Source organism: Leopardus geoffroyi, chromosome E1, assembly GCF_018350155.1.
Source record: "Leopardus geoffroyi isolate Oge1 chromosome E1, O.geoffroyi_Oge1_pat1.0, whole genome shotgun sequence".
Classification (NCBI taxonomy): domain Eukaryota; kingdom Metazoa; phylum Chordata; class Mammalia; order Carnivora; family Felidae; genus Leopardus; species Leopardus geoffroyi.
This window is the reverse complement of record NC_059330.1, coordinates 50,129,843-50,150,350: the sequence shown is the minus strand read 5'-3', so window position 1 is coordinate 50,150,350 and position 20,508 is coordinate 50,129,843. Positions and strand designations below refer to the sequence as shown.

General features: G+C 39.9%; 1 protein-coding gene across 2 annotated transcripts in view; it reads left to right on the top strand.

Moving 5' to 3' along the window:
* Positions 1-13,389: 13,389 nt before the first annotated feature.
* The window catches only part of ABCA9 (ATP binding cassette subfamily A member 9), a 63,596-nt gene continuing 56,477 nt past the window's right edge, over positions 13,390-20,508 (top strand). The window contains exons 1-2 of one of the 2 annotated variants that reach the window (XM_045489552.1): positions 13,390-13,544; positions 18,895-18,996. In XM_045489552.1, the coding sequence (XP_045345508.1) occupies positions 18,969-18,996 (28 nt within the window). In that variant the 5' untranslated portion in view covers positions 13,390-13,544; positions 18,895-18,968. The remainder of the gene's footprint in view (positions 13,545-18,894; positions 18,997-20,508) is intronic. The other variant, XM_045489551.1, reaches the window with a different exon arrangement.

The window sequence follows — 20,508 nt, the reverse complement described above, 5'->3', positions numbered from 1 at the left end:
AGAAGGGCATCTATCTAATCCACATGTAGGACGGTCAGAAAGGTTCCTCCAGGAGGAGGCCAGACCCAAGACCTGAAGGACAAGTAAGAATTAGATAATTATCAATTATTACTTATAATTGTCAGGCCTTATAATTAACTTTATAAGGTTATTATGGGAAGATCAGTTGAGAGGAGGAGTTAATTCCAGGAGAGCAAATAAAGGTAAATGAGAATACAGTGCATGAATTCATTAAAAAAAAAAAAAAATCACGTATGGGGCAACTGCGTGGCTCCGTCGGTTAAGTGTCCAACTTCACTCAGGTCGTGATCTCGCAGTTTGTGAGTTTGAGCCCCACTTCAGGCTCTGCACTAACTTCTCAGAGCCTGGAGCCTGCTTCAGATTCTGAGTCTCCCTCTCTCTCTGCCCCTCCCCTGCTTGCACTCTGTGTCTCTCTCTCTCAAAAAATAAATAACCATGTAAAAAAAGTTTTTTCAAAGATCATGTCTAAATTATGACTGGACTTGGAGTGAGGGTTAAGGCACAGGCAGGCTGGAGAGAGGAGCACTGACCGATGATAAAAGCCTTGTGTATTTTTGCGAAGAAGCCAGTGAAGGCATCGATGAGAGTGACATAATAAAAATCGTATGTTGGAGTGATGTACGTGGTATGAAAATGGATGACTTTCCAGTTTTAAGACAGTAGATAGGCCAAAGGCAAGACAAAGACAATAGATCTCAAATACCCAACAAACTTCCAGAAAAAAAAAAAAAAAAAGAATGGAAAGGCTAAAAGGGAAGCAGTATTGGGCCAAAATATTAGCTGAAAATTTCCCAGAACGTAAACAAAACAAAAACACAAGTTCTTTGATTACAAGTGACCACAGAGTGCCACGTAGGATCAAGAACCAAAACCAAAACCAAAACCTACACCTAAGCACGTTTGCATGAAACTTCATATACTTCTGACTAAAGAGAAAATCCTAACATACCCTAGTAGGAACAACAAAATAAATGAATGAGAATCAGAGTTCTAGAAGCATTCTTTTTTTACATGTTTATTTTATTTTATTGAGAGAGAGGGAGAGAGAATCCCAAGCAGGTTCCGCACTGTCAGTGCGGATCCTGACGTGGGGCTCCCGCCACGAACCGTGAGATCGTGGCCTGAGCCGAAACCAAGAGACAGACGTTTAGCCAACTGAGCTACCCAGGTGCCCCCACAGTTATATAAGCATTCTTATCAGCAAAACTAGATGTGAGAAGGCAATAACATGGTTTTGTTTTGGTTTGGTTTTTTTTGCATTTTTAATTTTATTTATTTATTATTATTTTTTTTTAATTTATATTTTTATTTTTTGGTTTCAGGAGTAGAACTCCGTGATTCATCGCTTACATACAATACCCAGGGCTCAGCAAACAAGTGCCCTCCTTAACACCTTAGCCCACCTCCCACTCACCTCCCTCCATCAACCCATAGTTCTCTATCAAGAGTCTCTTACAGCTTGGTTCTTTCTCTTCTCTTACTGCCCACCTTCCCAAATGTTCATCTGTTTTGTTTCTTAAGTACTACATAGGAATGAAATCGTATGGTATTTGTCTTTCTCTGATTGACTTATTTTGCTTAGTACAATACATTCTAGCTCCGTCCACATCATTTCAAATGACAAGATTTCATTCTTTTTTGATGGCATTCTTTTTGATGCGTGTGTGTGTATGTATATATGCATATAATGGAATGTATATACATATATTTACACACACACCACATATGTATATAAGCACACCACATGTTCTTTATACACTCACCAGTTGATGGACATCTGGGCCCTCTCCATAGTTTGGCTATTGTTGATAGTGTTGCTGTAAAAATTGGGGTGCACGTACCCCTTCAAATCTATATTTTGTGTCCTTTGGATAAATACCTAATAGTGCAATTACTGGAACATAGGGTAGTTCTATTTTTAATTTTTTGAGGAACTTTCAAACTGTTCTCCAGAGTGGCTGTTCAAGTTTGCATTTCCACCAACAGTTCAAGGTTCCTTTTTTTCCACATCCTCTCCAACATCTGTTGTTTCTTGTGTTGTTGCTTTGAGCCATTCTGACAGGGGTGAGGTAGTTTTTCATCGTGGGTTTGATTTATACTTCCCTAATGAGGAGTGATGTTGAGTATCTTTGCATCTGTCTGTTAGCCATCTGGATAACTTCTTTGGAAAAGTGTCTATTCATGTCTTCTGCTCACTTCTTAACTGGGTTGTATGGGTTTTGGGTGTTGGGTTTGATAAGTTCTTTATAGATGTTGGACACTAACCCTTTGCAAGATATGTCCTTTGCAAATATCTTCTCCCATTATGTAGGCTGTCTTTTCATTTTGTTGATTGTTTCCTTCGCTGTGCAGAAGCTTTTTATCTTGATGAAGTCCCAGTAGTTCATATTTGCTTTCATGTCCCTTGCCTTCATCATCGTGTGTAGTAAGAAGTTGCCCCGGCCAAGGTCAAAGAGGTTGCCACTTGTGTTCTCCTCTAGGATTTTGATGGTTTCCTGTCTCACCTTCAGGTATTTCATCCATTTTGAATTTATCTTTGTGTATGGTGTAAGAAAGTGGTCCAATTTCATTGCATGCCACTGTCCAGTTTTCCCAACACCATTTATTGAAGAGCCTATCTTTTTTCCATTGGATATTCTTTCCTGCTTTGTCAAAGGGTAGTTGACAAATTTGTATTCTGTTCCACTGATCTATGTGTCTGGTTTTGTGTTAGCACCATACGGTCTTGATGACTACAGCTCTGTAATATAGCTTGAAATCTGGAATTGTGATGTCTCCAGTTTTGTGTTTCTTTTTCAGAATTGCTTTGGCTGTTTGGGGTCTTTTGTGATTCCATGTGAGTTTTAGGGTTGTTTGTCCAAGCTCTGCCAAAAATGCTAGTTTGATAGGATGGCATTGAATGTGTAGTTTGCTTTGGGTAAAATAGATACTTTAACATGTTTATTCTTTCAATCCATGAGCGTGGAATGCTTTTCCCTTTTTGTGTCCTCTTAAATTTCTTTCATAAGTGTTCTATAGTTTTCAGAGCATAGGTCTTTTACTTCTTTAGTTAGGTTTATTCCTAGGGATCTTACTGGTTTTGGTGCAATTGCAAATGAGATCGATTCCTTGATTTCTTTTTCTGCGGCTTCATTATTGGTGTATCGACGTTGTATTGGTTGTACAGATTTCTGCACATTGATTTTTATACCCTGTGACTCTGCTGAATTAGCAATTTTTTGGTGGAATCTTTCAGATTTTCTACATAGAGTATGATGTCCACTGCAAATAGTGGAAGTTTGACTTCTTCCTTGATGATTTGGATGCCTTTTACTTCTTTTTGTTGTCTGATTGCTGAGGCTAAGACTTCCAGTACTATGTTAAATATAAATGGTGAGTGTGGACATCCTTCTCTTGTTCCTGACCATAGGGGAAACGCTCTCCGTTTTTTCACATTGAGGATATTAGCTGTGGCTTTTTCATATATGTCCTTTATGATGTTGAGGAATGTTCCATCTATCCCTACTTTGTTGAGGGTTTTTATCAAGAATAGATTTTGGGGCTCCTGTGTGGCCCAGTCGGTTAAGCATCTGACTTTGGCTCAGATCATGATCTTATGGTTCGTGGGGCTCTGTGCTGACAGCTCAGAGTCTGGATCCTGCTTCAGATTCTGTGTCTCCCTCTCTCTCTGCCCCCCACTTGTGTTCTGTCTCTCTCTCAAAAATAAATAAATATTAAACATTTTTTATACAAATATATTTTTAAAATTTTTTAATGTTTATTTGTTTTTGAGAGAGAGAATGCAAGTGGGGGAGGGGTAGAGAGAGAAGACAAAGAATCTGAAGCAGGTTCCAGGCTCTGAGCTGTCAGCACAGAGCCCGCCATGGAGCTTGAACTCACAAGCCATGAGATCATGACCTGAGCCAAAGTCGGGTGCTTAACTGACTAAGCCACCCAGGTACCCCTATAAAAAGAATAGATGTTGTATTTTTTTTTTTTTTTTTTTTTTTGTCAAATGCTTTTTCTGCATCTACAGGATCCTATGGTTCTTATCCTTTCTTTTTTAATGTGGTGTATCACACTGATTGATTCGTGGACACTGAACCAGGCTTGCAGCCCAGGAATAAATCCCACTTGATCATGGTGAGTAATTCTTTTAATGTGTTGTTGAATTTGATTTGCGAATATCTTGTTGAGAATTTTTGCGTCCATGCTCATCAGGTATATTGACCTGTAATTCTCCTTTTTAGTGGGGTCTGTGTCTGGTTTTGGAGTCAAGGTAATGCTGGATTCATAGAATCAGTTTGGAAGTTTCCCTTCTATTTCTATTTTTTGGGACAGTTTAAGAAGAATAGGTATTAACTCTTCTCTAAAAGTCTGGTAGAATTCCCCTGGGAAGCCATTTGGCTCAGGACTCTTGTTTGTTGGGAGATTTTTTTTTTTACTTTATTTATTTATTTTGAGAGAGAAAGAGGGAGTGCTCACACAAGTGGGGGAGAGGCAGAGAGAGAGGGAGAGAAAGAGAATCCCAAGCAAGCTCTGTGCTGCCAGTGCAGAGTCCAACACAGGGCTTGATCCCCAAAACTGTGGGATCATGACCTAAGCCAAAATCAAGAGTTGGATGTTTAACCAACTGAGTCATCTAGGTACCCCTGTTGGGAAATTTTTGATCACTGATTGAATTTCTTTGCTGGTTATGGGTGTGGTCAAATTTGCTATTTCTTCCTGTTTCGGTTTTGGTAGTTTGTGAGTTTCTGGGAATTTGTCCATTTCTTCCAGATTTCCCAGTTTGTTGGCATATAATTTTTCATAGTATTCTCTTATAATTGTTTGTTTTACTGTGGTGTTGGTTGTGATCCCTCCTCTTTCGTTCATGATTTCATCTATTTGGGTCCTTTCTCTTTTCTTTTTGATAAGTCTGGCCAGGGGTTTATCAATTTTGTTAATTCTTTCAAAGAACCAAGTCTTAGTTTTGTTGATCTATTCTACTGGGGTTTTAATTGGTTTCTACATCATTTATTTCTACTCTCATCTTTATTATTTCCCCGCTTCTGATGGCTTTACACTTTATTTGCTGTTTATTTTCTAGCTCCTTTAGGTGTAGGGCTAGGTTGTGTATTTGGGAATTTTCTTGCTTCTTGAGGTAGGCCTGAATTGCAATATTCTCCCCTCTTAGGACTGCCTCTGCTGTATCCCAAACGTTTTGGACTGTCATGTTTTCATTTTCATTTGTTTCCTTGTATTTTTTAAAATTTCTTCTTTAATTTATGGTTAACCCATTCATTCCTTAGTAGGATGTTCTTTAACCTCCATGTATTTGAGGGTTTTCCAAATTTCTTTCTTGTGGATGACTTCAAGTTTCATAGTGTTGTGATCTGAAAATGTGCATGTATGATCTCGATCTTTTTGTACTTGTTGAAGGCTGATTTGTGACCCAGCATGTGATCTATTCTGGAGAATGTTCCAGGTGCACTTGAACAGAATATATATTCTGGTGCTTTAGGATGAAGTGTTCTGAATATATCTGTTAAGTCCATCTGGTTCATTGTGTCATTCAAAGCCATTGTTTCCTTGTTGATTTTCTGCTTAGATGGTCTGTCCATTGTTGTAAGTGGGGTGTTAAAGTACCTTACTATTATTGTATTATTATTAATGAGCTTCTTTACATTTGTTATTATTGATTTATATATTTGGGTGCTCCACATTGGGGGCCTATATATTTATAATTGTTAGATCTTCTTGATGGATAGATCACTTGATTATGTTATAATGCCCTTCTTCATCTCTTGTTACAGTCTTTGGTTTAAAATCTAGTTTGTCTGGGGGCGCCTGGGTGGCTCAGTTGGTTAAGCTTCTGACTTTGGCTTAGGTAATGATCTCACAGTTCATGGGTTCGAGCCCCACATGGGGCTCAGTGCTGACAGCTCAGAGCCTGGAGCCTGCTTTGGCTTCTGTGTCTCCCACTCATATTCTGTCTTTCCCTCTCTCAAAAATAAATAAACATTAAAAAAACAAATAAATAAAATAAACTCTACTTTGTCTGATATAAATATGGCTAATGCAGCTTTCTTTTGATGTCCATTGGCATGATAGATGGTTCTCCATCCCCTCACTTTCAATCTGCAGGTGACTTTATGTCTAAAATGAGTCCCTTGTAGGCAGCATATAGATAAATCTTGTTTTTATATCCATTCTGATACCCTATGTCTTTTGACTGGAACATTTAGTCCATTTACATTCAGAGTAATTATTGATAGATATGAATTTACTGCCATTGTGTTACCTGTAGAGTTGGTGATTCTGGTGATGCTTTCTGGTCCTTTTTAGTCTTTGTTGCTTTTGTTCTTTTTTTGTCTTCTCCACTCAAAGAGCCCCCCTTAAAATTCCTTGTAGGGCTGGTTTAGTGGTCACAAACTCCTTTAGTTTTTGTTTCTCTGGGAAACTCTATCTCTCCTTCTATTTTGAATGACAGCCTTGATGGATAGAGTATTTCCTATTCAGCACGTTGAATATATCCTGCCACTCCTTTCTGGCCTGCCAAGTTTCTATGGACAGATTGGGTGCAAACCTAATCTGTCTTCCCTTGTAGGTTAAGGACTTTTTTCCCTTGCTGCCTTCAGGATTCATTCCTTGTTTGTGTATTTTGTGAATTTGACTGATATGTCTTGGCAATGGCCAGCTTTTGTTGAATTTAATGGGAGTTCTCTGTGTTTCTTAGATTTTGATGTCTGTGTCCTTCCCCAGATCAGGGAAATTTTCAGCTATAATTTGTTCACATAAATCTTCTGCCCTATTTTCTCTGTCTTCATCTTCTGGGACTCCTATGATATGAATGTTATTATGTTTTAATAAATCGCTGAGTTCCCTAAGCCTGCCTTCATGATCCCTGACCTTTGTTTTCCTCTTCTTTTCAGTTTCTTTATTTTCCATAATTTTATCCTCTATATTTAGCTGACTCGCCCCTCTGCCTCATCCGTCCTTATGTTTATGGCCTCCATTTGTGTTTGCCTTTCAGTTACAGCATTTTTAATTTTGGCCTGACTTTTAGTTCTTTTATCTCTGCAGAAAAGGATTCTCTGGTGACTTCTATGCTTTTTTCAAGTTCAGCTAGTATCCTTATAATCATTGTTTTAAATTCTAGTTCAGACATTTACTTTTATCTGTGTTGATTAAATCCCTGGCCATTATTTCTTCCTGTTCTTTCTTTAGAGGTGAATTTCTCCAGCTTATCATTTTAGAGCAAGAAAACAGCAACAAAAACAATGAAAATAATGATAATAATCATAATAGAATGAAATACAAATTTAAAAATTAAAAAAAAAGCAAATAAAAGAAGGTAGATCCTGGGTGTGTTTTGGTCTGCTTGTTAACAGAAGCTTGATAACAAAAAAGAGAGAGAGAGAGAGAGAGAGAGAAAAGAAAAAGAGTGGGAAAAAATTTTTAAAGAATAAGAAATAATAAATGATAAAATAAAATTTTAAAAAATTAAAAAAGTTTTGCTCTTTCTGTGTCCAAGAAACAAAAGAAAAGAAAAACAACAATAAAAACAAAAGCAACAACAAAAACGAACAAAAACAAAACAAAAAAACAAATAAAGCTAGATCCAGTTTCTCCTAGAGCTGAAACTTTGCAGCACTCTATGATCAGTAGACTAAGTGCATGGAAGGGATTTGCTGGTCTTCTGGGGAAGGGGCCTGCTGCTCTGATTCTCAGGTGGACTTGCCCTAGTGGAGGTGAGCTTGGAGGGCACAGGGGTGTGGGGCTTGGTACAGTGGCTCCATTCTCCACTTGATGGTGGAATTTAGCTCACTGGGGTCAATCAGTGTTGGCGGGCAACTGGTGAAAATGACTTCACCCCACTCTCCAGAGCAGGAAGTTTGTGCCCTCATGCGTGCACGATCAGTCACCCCTTCTATGTCCCCTGTTTCTGTCTCTCTCTGTTTGTGTCTGAGCTGTCTGCCTACCAAGCAGCATCTCCCTCCAGAGTTTCATCACAGGCATGGCTATGTTTCAATACACCCCATTTGAGAAACCCCTGCAGCTCAGATCCATAGTGATCTTCTGGGAGAGGATGTCATCATGCTGTGGCCGGCTTCTCCCAGGAAATGGTCATGCCACCATGCAGTGGCAGCAGCTCAGAGTTTACAGTAAATCACAACACACAGCCAGAGCCAGAGTTTGCTGCCCTCCGCTGGAGTCTTTGTGTGGGTATGGTGGCTTGATGGTTGGTGCCTGCTGGGTCTTTGGCTCACAGAGAGGCCATATGACCTCTACCGGGGTGTGCTTTCTTTCACAAGCTGGATGAGCTACTCTGTCTCCCCTCTTTATTTCTCCTCCCTGCAAAAATGGCTCCCTCCCCTCTGTGGCATCCCGGCTCTTCTCTCTCCAATTCACCTCTCCACACCATGTCCCTGCCGCCTTCTCTCCCTCAAATTATGCAGATTGTTCCATTAATCCTCAGATCGATTTCCTCGGTGTTCAAAACGGTTTGATGTTGATCTAGGTGAGTTCGAGAGACGAGACAGGCCCAGGGTCCCCTTACTACTCTGCCATCTGAACTCCTCCTCGTAACATCTTATTTTTAAAATAAATGATTTAAGACATTTTCAGTCTTAGTCAAAAACAAAGGCATAAACAAACAAACAAAAATCCAGAATGGCAGAGCAACAGAAATACAGGCAGAAAAAATGAATGAACTTATTAGTCAATTTACAAATGGCCAGAGATTGTATTAAAATATGCTTGACGTCACAAGTAACCTAAGAGATGTACGGTAAGTCATTAAGGTGGTATTATTTTTTTTATCAATCAGATTAGTAATTTTTAAAAATAACTATAATTTCCAGGGTAAGGTGTGTGAAATAGACAGAGGGGATTAAGAGTACATTTACCTTGATGAGCACTGAGTAATATACAGAATTGTCACATCACCATATTGTACACCTGAAATGTGTATGCGAATTATACTTGAATAAAAAAATACCCATAAGTTCCAGTTTTGCCAAGGCTGTGGAGAGTATAATAGCTAGCATTTTATTGAGTGCTCACTCAATGCTAGATGCTGTCCAAAATACTTTATGTGTGTTGTTTCCTTTAATCCCTACTCTACCCCCAAATTCTAAAGTTTCAAATCCTAAAAGACCTTTTTGCATAGTAGCGTACTCTCTGTCTCTTACAGGTGAGTCCCTTGCTCGGCATTGCACAGCTAGTAAGGAGTAGAGCTCAGGTTTCAAGGTCAGATATGCTGGCAGACTTATCCATATGGGGTGGAGCATAGGCACAGAAATAGCAGGTCATCGGGGGGAAGACAGTTAGAGACTTAGGTTGATTTTTTTTCCCTTGCCAGAGTAAGGTAGGTTCAAGTATGTTTGTCAGCATTTAAGGGTGATCACTAGTAGAATAAAAAACTAGAAACTTGTTACCTGGGGCTTTCCACATGAGACGAGAAAAGGACAAGTGGAACCTAAGAAAGGGAACAGAGAACAAACGTGATCAGTGTAGACATGGAGAAACAGGAAAACCACAGGAAAGCTTAATTTGGAGACTGCATAGTGAGATGGCTGGATAAAATGACTTGGTTATCCCAGGGACTTACATCTCTCACAGAAAGTAGAAGATTCGCAGACCAGTGAAAAGAAAAATAAAATTCTACTGCTCCAAGAGACATCCTGTAGACAGATAAGAGAATTAGGAAAAAATATATCTGAGAAACGCAAATGGAAGTAATCATCGAGGGCAGGAATATATCACACAAAGGATGTTTCAAGGCAAAGAAGAGAGAGCACAAAACAGAACCAAGTTTGTTTCTTATATTTAAAAAAAGACAGAGAGTTTTGGAGAGTATTTGCCAAAACTCAAATACAGCCATGCAGCTGGGTCCAAGGAAGGACAAAAAACAACAGCAAAGTCCCTGGGAATCAAGCAGATGTTCTCAGCTTCTCTCTCTCTCCGTCTCTCTCTCTCTTTTTCTGGATTCTGGGCGGCTCCACTCTTCATTCTTTAAAAATCAGGTTTTTTTTTTCTTGCTTTTGCACACGGTGTTGAGGGCTATACACAAGTCCATGGCGCTATAATCAGCCAGGAAAGAATTCAAATAGAATGCTTTACACCACGTGAAATCTATAAAGTTTCTGGCACTGGAGAATATTGTCGCCAAATATTTGAAGCAAAAGGCAAGGCGAGTTGTAAAATGTGTGCATCTAAGGTGAGAATCATTTTTTTTTAATATAATTTATCGTCAAACTGATTTCCATACAACACCCAGTGCTCATCCCAACAGATGCCCTCCTCAACGCCTCTCACCCACTTTCCCCTCGCCCCCACCCCCCATCAACACTCAGTTTGTTCTCCCTATTTAAGAGTCTTTTATGGTGGGGCGCCCGGGTGGCTTAGTTGGTTGAGTGTCTGACTTCGGCTCAGGTCACAATTTCATGGTTTATGAGTTTGAGCCCCGGGTCGGGCTGGGTGCTGACAGCTCAGAGCCTGGAGCCTGTTTTGGATTCTGTGTGTGTGTGTCTCTCTCTGCCCCTCCCCCACTCACACTCTGTCTCTCTCTCAAAAATGAATAAATGTTAGAAAAAATTTTTTTTAAAAAAGAGTCTCTTATGGTTTGCCTCCTTCCCTCTCTGTAACATTTCCCCCCCTCCCCCTCCCCCATGGTCTTCTGTTAAGTTTCTCGGGATCCACACATGAGTGAAAACATATGGTATCTGTCTTTCTCTGCCTGACTTCTTTCACTTAGCCTAACACTCTCCAGTTCCATCCACGTTGCTACAAATGGCCAGATTTCAGATAAAGAAGATGTGGTTTATATATACAATGGAATACTACTTGACAATGAGAATCGTTGAATGAACACACACACACGCACACACACACACACACACACACACACAAATGAGACATCAGAGCACTTGTGATTTAAGCCACAGACTGGAGATGGTCCGAGCTTTTACCCAGGATCTGCTACTCACCAACTGTGTGCATTTGGGTACATTATTTAAACTCTCTGGGCTTCATTTTTCTCATCTGTAAAATAGCACCTACCTGAGGAGACTATTATGTGATTGTGTTCATATTTAAGTGTGCCCTGCGTATTGTAGGTGCCATATGTGGCTGCTCAGTAATTACCTTTTGCGTAAAATCGGTGCCATGCCACCTTCCAAATGCCAATGGCGTGATTTGGTTTTAATCGGCCGGCTGATTCTGAAGCTTATTTAGAAGAGTAAAGACGTAGGGTTAATCAAGAACATGTTGAAAAGAAGATTAATGAGGGTGCTGTTGCTCTGTTATAGAGGTAGAGAGATTACGACGTGGCCTCATTGAAGGAAGAAACCAAGATTCTAAAGGAAAAAAATAGCGTCCGAAGGAGAGTGGGAGGTACGGGCTCCCACGTATGGAATGAATAAGTCACGGGGATGAGAGGGACAGTATAGGGAATAAAGTCAATGGTATTATAAGAGTGTTGTACGGAAAGATGCAGCTACATTGTGATGACCACAGCGTAACAAGTAGACTTATTGAATCGCTATGTTGTACACTGGAAACCAATGCAACATTGTGTGTGAACTATACTTCAACTAAAAAAGGGGAAGGAAGGAAGGAAGGGAGGGAGGAAGGGAGGGAGGAAGAAAGAAAGAGAGGAAGAAAGAGAGTCCAGAAGCCAACACGTTTTTTCTTAGAAAAAAGTTACTTGAGAAACATTTCCTAGGGGTGCCTGGGTGGCACAGTTGGTTAAATGTTCAACTCTCGGTCTCAGCTCAGGTCACGATCTCACAGTTGGTGAGTTCGAGCCCCACATCGAGCTCGGCGCTGACAGTGCGGAACCCGCTGGGGATTCTCTCTCTCCCTCTCTCTCTGCGCTTCCCCTGCTTGTGCGTGCTTTCTCTCTCTCTGTCTGTCTCAAAATAAATAAATAAACTTAAAAAAGAAAGAAATGCATTTCCTAAATGATACTCTCTGTTTACAAAATGCTGGTGAGGTTATTAAAAGTGATAATTTTGCATCTTCTACAGAAGACAGCAGGCTTGCAGAAACACTCAGCAAGTTTGTTTTTTTTTTTTTTTTTTTTTTACTTCCATAGTCTCATGCATTAATGAGTTCGATCTGCGTCTATTTGGCTGGCTGAACAATCTCTGGACCCACAATTAGCAAAAGAGTACACATGATTGCATAAACATTAAGGGATGGGAAGTAGGTGAGGAAGATTTCATGTGATTATCGTGGACAATGGGACGCAGACGAGCCCATTCAGTTTAAGAACTGCGTGCACAGCACATTGTTTCTCCTTCAGTTGTGTATTCAGAAAGCCATCACAGTGCAGAAGTACCCAACGGACTTACGGACTGCAAGCAGAAAGAGTGTGGTCCTTTTTCACTTTTCTTCTTCAGCCAAAAATAGACTCTGTGCGTTACAAGGAGTTTCAGCCTAAATGAAATGCTCAAAAAAGATAGAATGGCACCTCTTACCTGTTCAAAATGTTTCTTGAAAACTATGGAGGGGAGCCTGGGCGGCTCTGTGGGTTAAGTGTCCGACTTCGGCTCAGGTCACGATCTCACGTTTGGTGAGTTCAAGCCCCGCACCGGGCTCCCTGCTGTCAGCGCAGAGCCTGCTTCGGATCCTCTGTCCCCTTCTCTCTCTGCCCCTCCCCAACTCGTTCTCTTTTTTTTTTTTTTTTTCTCTCTCTCTCTCTCTCCCTCCCCCCCCTCAAAAATAAATAAGCATTAGAAGAAAAGAAAAATATGGAAAACAGGACATACTAAAAGCCAGCAGGTGGTTACAGAGAAAGGGGTTTGTGTGCTGGGACTTCTAGAAATAGCAAGCTGGTAGGTCATGAGAATTGCAGGTGTTTTTATAGGATGTGCTCAAAGGATTTTCCTATTTTGCCCTCCCAGGAAGATGCTGTAGATGGCTGGCACGCAGCTGGGATGCAGATAAAAGTCCATTGTTTTACCCTGAAAAAATTACATCGCTTCACAGCCATCTTTCCGTATCTCGGTTTTAAGAACTAAATTCAGTGGAAGATTTTGAGTTGCTTTCTGACCTGATTGTATACTTACAGCTATCATTTTTTAAAACCTTTTCTTTTTCAACCTCTCCCGGCTCTGCTTTTCTCCGAACTGGCTCTTTACTTGCGTTTCTTTAAAAAGACTGTGCTGGGGGCCAGCTCTCCCATTAGGGCTTTGTATGAAAAAGCTAATTGAGAAAGACTAGATTCTCTTTGGTTTGATAGTTCCTAATGTTTTGATATGTCCAGCCAGCCATCTGCAACTACAAACTCCCTGCTGAGGAGCTGGCTGGGAGACAAAGAAATGGAAAACTGCGGAGAAGTCACCATGTGATGTGAGCAGAGAGTTTTTGGCAGGCTGGCTGAATTAAGACCATAATCCTTTTCGGAAATCATTCTAAAACGGAACTATTCACAATAAACATGAAATTAAAAGCATGATGTAGTAGTGACCCAAAAGGAATGTGAATTCTTCTCCAGGACATGCAGAGACATGTGGATGAACCGTTTCTAGATTCTTGCCCCAGCTTTCCTGAGAGTAAGTTAATCTCTAAAATTGTGATTGTTTTGCATATACAACTATAACTTACGACTTCGAATAGGGAATACCAAACATTTGGATGAAAACTATTCAAGGCAGTAAGTTATTTGTTGTTTTGATTTTCCCCCAATCAGCTGAGTGTTTTCTATTGTATGGCTAAATAACCCGTTGGGGAACTAAGTGGTTTTTGTTTTTTTTTTTTTTCATTTTTACCCTATGACTAAAGCGTGTTTGGACAAATAGCATATATTATCTAAAAGGTATTAGACGGATTGAAAGGAATGTCACTTTCTGTCATTTCTTTGCAAATATGGGCTGCTTCCCAAGTTATTAGAATTACTTACTCTTTTTTGTTTGTTTTCAGTTTTACTGCCAGAGGATTTGTAAACGTGGGGGGGGGGGGCACACGTTTTTCTGAGTGAGTTTTGAATTGTTTTATTGCCAGAGGATTTATAAACATGGGGGGGGAGCACATGATTTTCTGAGTGGGTTTTGAATTGTTTTAGCTGGCTGCGGATTTTCAAGAAAACTTAGGGCAACATTTTCATTGACCTTGTTTATATACTACATCTATAGGAGTCTTGATCTAATTTGTCGTGCAATGTACTTATTTTCTGAATATGAGGAATTCTTTCTGGCAGGAGGTGACTGGCTTTTTACAGAGCCACATTATTATTTCTAGATCACACAACTTCCGATTCGGAGCAATGTAAGCTAGTTAGATGTTTTGTGCTACTGTGGTGAATAGTAATTTTTTTTCCCCCTGACATTTACATCAGGATGTGTGGTGGGAAAAAAAATCAGTCTTAACGGTCCGAAGGAAATACCCACAATCATGTCAATTAGGTCATGTGAATTTCTTGTATTCATCAATATTTTCTAGCACATGCATTGCTAGAGAAAGAAAGAAGAGTAGGCATGTAGGCGATGTATTTAACCCTCTCAGATACCATGGCTTACCGGGGTACTGGTTTCTTAATTGGTGACATCGTAGTGTCATTTCAGTTGGGATCTCCAGGCCATCACAGCCTGCTCTGGTGGTGCTATGGTCAAGAACTCATCCACATAGCTTCTGGATTCCTTTGTTCATTTTTGGACAGTTTTTGAACATAAATTCACGCCCTCATTTGTTCCACAAACAACTCTTTGTGTCCTAAAGCCCTCGCCTTCGTCTTGTTCTCGGTTTTCACGCTCTCAGACTCCTTTTTGTGCTCCATGTATTAATTTTCATTGCTGCTGTAACAGAGGACCATGAACTTTGTGGTGGGAAACAAAACAGATTTATCATCTTACGGTTTGAGAGGTGAGAAGTGTGATGTGAGTCTCACTGGATGAAAATCAAGCTGCTGGCAGGGGGGCCTTCCATTCTGCAGAGCTATTCTGTTTTCTTGCCTCCTACAGCTTCCAGAGGCTGCCGTATTCCTCAGCTCATGCCCACCTTCCTCCATCTTCAAAGCCAGCAACAGGTTGAGTCCTTTTAACATCACCTCATCTGACTGCCTTTTTTACCTCCCCTTTCCACTTTTCAGGACGCTTGTGATTACTTGGGTCCACCCAGATCATCCAGGATCGTCTCTCTGATTTTAAGTCAGTTGATTAGCAACCTCACTCTCATCCGTTACCTTAATTCTCCTTTGTGGTGTAATGTAATATATTCACAAGTTCCAGGATTAGAAGGGAACCATTATTCTGCCTACCACGTTCCTCTTCAATTATTCCATGCCTTTCAGACTGAAAGAGCAGATTCACAATACTCTTTACAATACACAATGATTAGGTTTTATCTCTGGCAATGCCTCCCAAGGCTGCCTTGAGTAAGTGATCTTCCCATTTGAGTTACCTCCTAAATACCAGTAGGGACCAGAATATTTGTGGCTTTGCTCTCACCCCATGGATAAGATCAGCATTAGGCCATGAATCTAGTAGCCAGAAACAACCTCATTACTCATATGATGGAAGAGACCATACAACTCTATGGTTTCCATCCCTTTTTAATATAGAGCCAAAGGAAAGGAGAACACGACCACCCCAAAAACCCAGATCTTATTGGCCAATCGACCTTGTGCTCTAAGCTTTGTGCCAAGGCTCAAGCCACTACCCTTGGACCATTTCCTGGACCAACTCCCACTCCTAGAATGTTGGGTTCTATTAAGTAAGGTTATGCTTCATGGTTTCTTCATGAACTAAGATAATTCATGAGCATTCATGCTTTACAAGTCTCAGAGAAATTTTGTCATTCTTCCTGATGGGAAAATAATGAGATAGACCTCTTGCAATTCAATTATGTAACTCATTCTGGTAGATATACTAGTAATTCTTGGGCTCCACTAAGACGACCATACAAATAGTTACATCATACTACCACTACCAGACTGAGTGTTATATCTAGAATCTGCTGCCTTCACTAGGTTTGAAAGAGATCATTTAATGGCTGTTGGGCAGATATGTCCTGAATTATTGTTATATATGTTCTATATATATGATGTCCTCTGCAAACAATTCTATAGAGTCGCTGATGACTTGGCCTACGTATTGGAAACCAACAATCTGGCTGACTGGTAGACCTGTGTGTAAGCCTGAAGGCTAGTCCTCTCTCCCTGTGAGCCTAAGCCCTTGTGCGGATTACCCCCAAGGCCAAGGTTGAGCCCATAAATAGGAGGCAATGGAGGACTTCCACTGACAACAGCAGAGTGCCTACATGGGTGCCTACAAATAGTCAGGTCTATGTTGCCTCTGATAATATACTATTAGAATGAGCTTCCAACTCAAGGAACTCCAACTACAAATTTATCTGATTCATGTGTCCATTGTCTGCTCACCTCTTATCCCTATTTCCACCTCCCACCTATCCACTTACACGCATGGGGAAGAAAGGGAACATCATGAATCTGAAAATTATTTTAGGTGCTTCTTTTCTACTGGCAATAAAATGGGTCCCACCACATTGCAAGAATCAACTTTGTCTGTAATGACACCATACACACCCCTTTACCAAACAGACCTTACCATGATAACTATAACTTTCTGTCCATACTTTTCCAACAAGGAGCACTTTCACACCACCGGGTTCAACTCTGACAAGGTCTCAGAAATCTAGACAGCACGAGAAGGCACAGAACTTCAAAGATTCTCTCTATTGTTCAGGACCTTTTTTACCTCTTTCACTTTTTTCTTCCTGAGAAAATCCAATGTGGCTGTAGGGTGAAGAAAAATTGGTTAGGCTATTTTTATTCTTCGCATTTTAGACTCTTTTAGATTCTACGTTTTGCATCCCACACGTACATCATCTAAGGTTTGATTTTTTTCCCTCCTCATCTCTGCAAATACCCTTTGCCGTGGACACACCTTGTCTCCCCGCCCACACTCAGATGAGGGGCTTGTCCCCCCGGTCCAGAGGCTGCAAGGTTGGCTCTCTTTGCACCCATCATGGGCTTGTTTTTCTTGACAATTCAGTTCATCAAAGTCTTCTTGCGTCTGTTGGTTTTTGTTCATGCCATGGGACTGTGGTGTTCATTTTGTTTGGGTTATTGTTGTTTCTACCACTGGTGTAAGACGTTCCACATTCTTCTGTACCCCGGCTGTGGACTTGAAGAAAACAACAATACTGTATTCGTGCAGATTCTCATCACCTTCCTTGACTTCCCACAAGGTGAAACCAGCTGCCATACTTCTGCACCCTACGGGTCATTTCAAGGGAAAGAATACTGTGTGGGTTTCAGGGATCTCTTAATAATTTAGATTCAGTTAACTTTGTCAATTAATTTTTGATTCATAAGCACATTGTGGTACTCCTTTGTGTATATTTCTTAATTTGAAGCAAAATTTAATAATTTGGTGGGGGAGTATCTGTGGTTTGGGGTTAAATCATTCTAGTTTTATCGCAAATAAATATTTCATCAGTGTTCTTTATTTTTATCCCTTTGGGTAGATTTTTCAAAGGAAAGAGGGCAAATCATTTTCTCACTTCTACTTGGAAGATATCAGGCTGGTTTCTGTTCCATTATACATTGTTGACTCATTCCTTCCTGCATGACCACACCTCTATGCTGTCAACTTGATTCCAACTTTCCCCTCTATCCTTTAATTTTAAAAACTCATTACTTTTTGATATTTTCTGTCATTGTATTTGGTACTTGGAGAGCTTTTTTGGGAAATACGCATCTTTCCACTACCTTGAAAAATTAATTTCCATTGGACTTTTCACAATGTTATTTTCTTCAATGTATTTTTCTTGCAACTGTGTTTTCTTCTTTTTGGGTATCTCTTTACCAAATACTTTACTTTGGATCCTTTGTTTGTTTGTTTCTACTTCATGTAGTTTTATCTCTCTCATTGTTTCTAAGTGATTTTTAATTTTCTTTGAAAAATTTTTCTCTGTATCATAGGAGATTTTATATTCTTTACTGACTTCGATGGGAATTTTAAGTAGGATTATTGGCTTTTCATTTCTTCTTACCTTTCTCCTTGAATTTAACTATAGTTCATTATACGGAAGATTTAAAACCTTGTCTTCTGTTTATCGTAATAAAGCTGTCTTTTTTAAAAAACCCGTATATTTTCTCTGCCTTTTGCAGAGATTACTCTGAGAGTAATCTATCTTTCCTTATGTTCCAGCATTTGGGGGTTCCTGATAATTACTACACAGAGCAAAGCCCATGGATAAGTAGTCTGAGTGGATCCCTCCTAGAGCTCCTCACCACCTGTCTGGTGAAATGTGGGAAATTCCCTAGACGAATTTCTTTTAAAAAAAAAATTTTTTTTTTAATGTGTATTTATTTTTGAGAGAAACAGAGAAAGACAGAGCACAAGTGGGAGAGGGGTAGAGAGAGGGGAGACACAGAATCCGAAGCAGGCTCCAGGCTCTGAGTCATCAGCACAGAGCCCCACGCAGGGCTTGAACTCTCCAACTGCAAGATCATGACCTGAGCCGAAGTCGGACACTAAACGGACTGAGCCACCAAGCGACCCCCTAGATGAATTTTGACAACAGCATGGCACACTGGTTAAGAGTGAGGTCTCCAGAAGTTGGTTTTCCGGAATAAAGCTCTGATTCTGCTAGCCATCATTCGCTGCGTTTGGCCACTCAGCCTCCGCGGGCCTCATTTCCCTCATCTTTAATACGGGGAGACTAATAGGATCTACGTCAAAGGTTTATCATGGGGATTAAAATAATTGACCCACTAGTTAGCTTCAACTTCCCCTTGTATGTTTTTAGCTTTCTGGCTCCCTTTCCTATACCTGCAGCTGAGAACAGCTGCTATAATGTGTTTTTTTTGGGTTTGATTGCGCAACGTTTCCTATAGCAGACCTTCACACTTACTTTACTTTCTTATTTCAAAATAAACAGGGCAGAATGAGCAACAGGCACATGAGCGTGGGTCAGCAAACGTGCGCCCTTCTCTGCAAGAACTTTCTTAAAAAATGGAGGATGAAAAGAGAGACCTTGTTGGTATGCTTCGGCGTCTTCTCATGTTTCAAAGAGGAAACTGTGGGAGTTTTCTGGGTGGTACACACTTTATCTTCATTATTTAATGTTTCATATATATACACACACATATATATGTATGTGTGTGTGTGTGTGTGTGTGTGTGTGTGTGTGTGTATATATATATATATATATATATATATATATATACTATTTTTAACTACCAGGCTGGATTTCTTTGTTCAAATTCTGGACTTTGCTATTCCTTTAACTGAGAGTCCTTTAAATATATTATTAGTAGATTTCCTACCGGAGGCATTCTTTAAATAACTGATGTTCAGAAGCTTCCTGAAAAATAAAGCCACATCTGTACATTGCAGACATCATACTTCTTAACATCTGAACTCATTTGAAACTCATGAAGGAATAGGTATAAAAGTTCAGGGTCAAAGTCAAAGAAAGAGGTAAATTTAATCCAAAATTAATGCAACAAATAATCCAAAATATAAAAAACCCAACAACTCAAAGGATACATTGTAGCACTTCTACACAAGTGTACTTTGGACACAGCATCAATTTGAAAGAAATAATGGGTATATAAAGAAACAGGACAAGAAAGTGGCATTTTGAACTTTTGCTCTATTAAGAGAGTATTTCCTTCCAGTAAGAATGATCAGATGGGCTTTGTATAGAAAATTAAGTAAATTGAGAAAAACAAAATAAAAAAATGAAATCACCCATTAAGTATCCATAGTTCGAAGGTTAATCTATTAACATTTGATTTTATGAACATTGTGTGTGTGTGTGTGTGTGTGTGTGTGAGTGTGTTGTTTCAACAAGTATGTATTGAATGCTTAGATTGGCAGTAAATAAAGCATACAAAAATCCCTGCGTGGAGTAAAGATTACATAAGTATAAATATAAAAGTTGGATTCTACTTTATATAGGAGTTTTACTTCCAACCTTTTAACTGTTTTTGACATAAGCAGTGTGTCTATCAATTGATCCATCTAGACAGATGCATTTGGTGTAGGTAGAGACAACACATATACTAAAAGAAGATCAGGGGTGCCTGGGTAGCTCAGTCGGTTAAGCATCCGTCTCCTGGTTCCAGCACAGGTCATGATCTTGTGGTTTCGGGAGTTCAAACCCTACATTGGGCTCTGCGAGGGCAGCATGGAGCCTGCTTGGGATTCTGTCTCCCTCTCTCTCTACCCGTCCCCGACTCGTGCTGTCTCTGTCTCTCTCAAAATGGATGGGTACACTTAAAAAAAGGAATTTTTTTAAATAAGATCAGATGGTAAGGAAGATATATACCTCTTTTAACGCCCATGTGTTTAGAATTGAAAGGAAATAGTGAAGTGTGCTCTTAATCCCAGATTGCAAATGCATTCTGCTGCATTTCCCATTTTGGAATGTTGTCACAAAGACAAAGGTTTTTAACGTTCTTTTTATGAGCGGTTTTTTAGGACTATCTTCTTCCACATGCAGGATGGCAGCAGATAAAAATATGACCTTCCTCCTGTTGATGGAAGC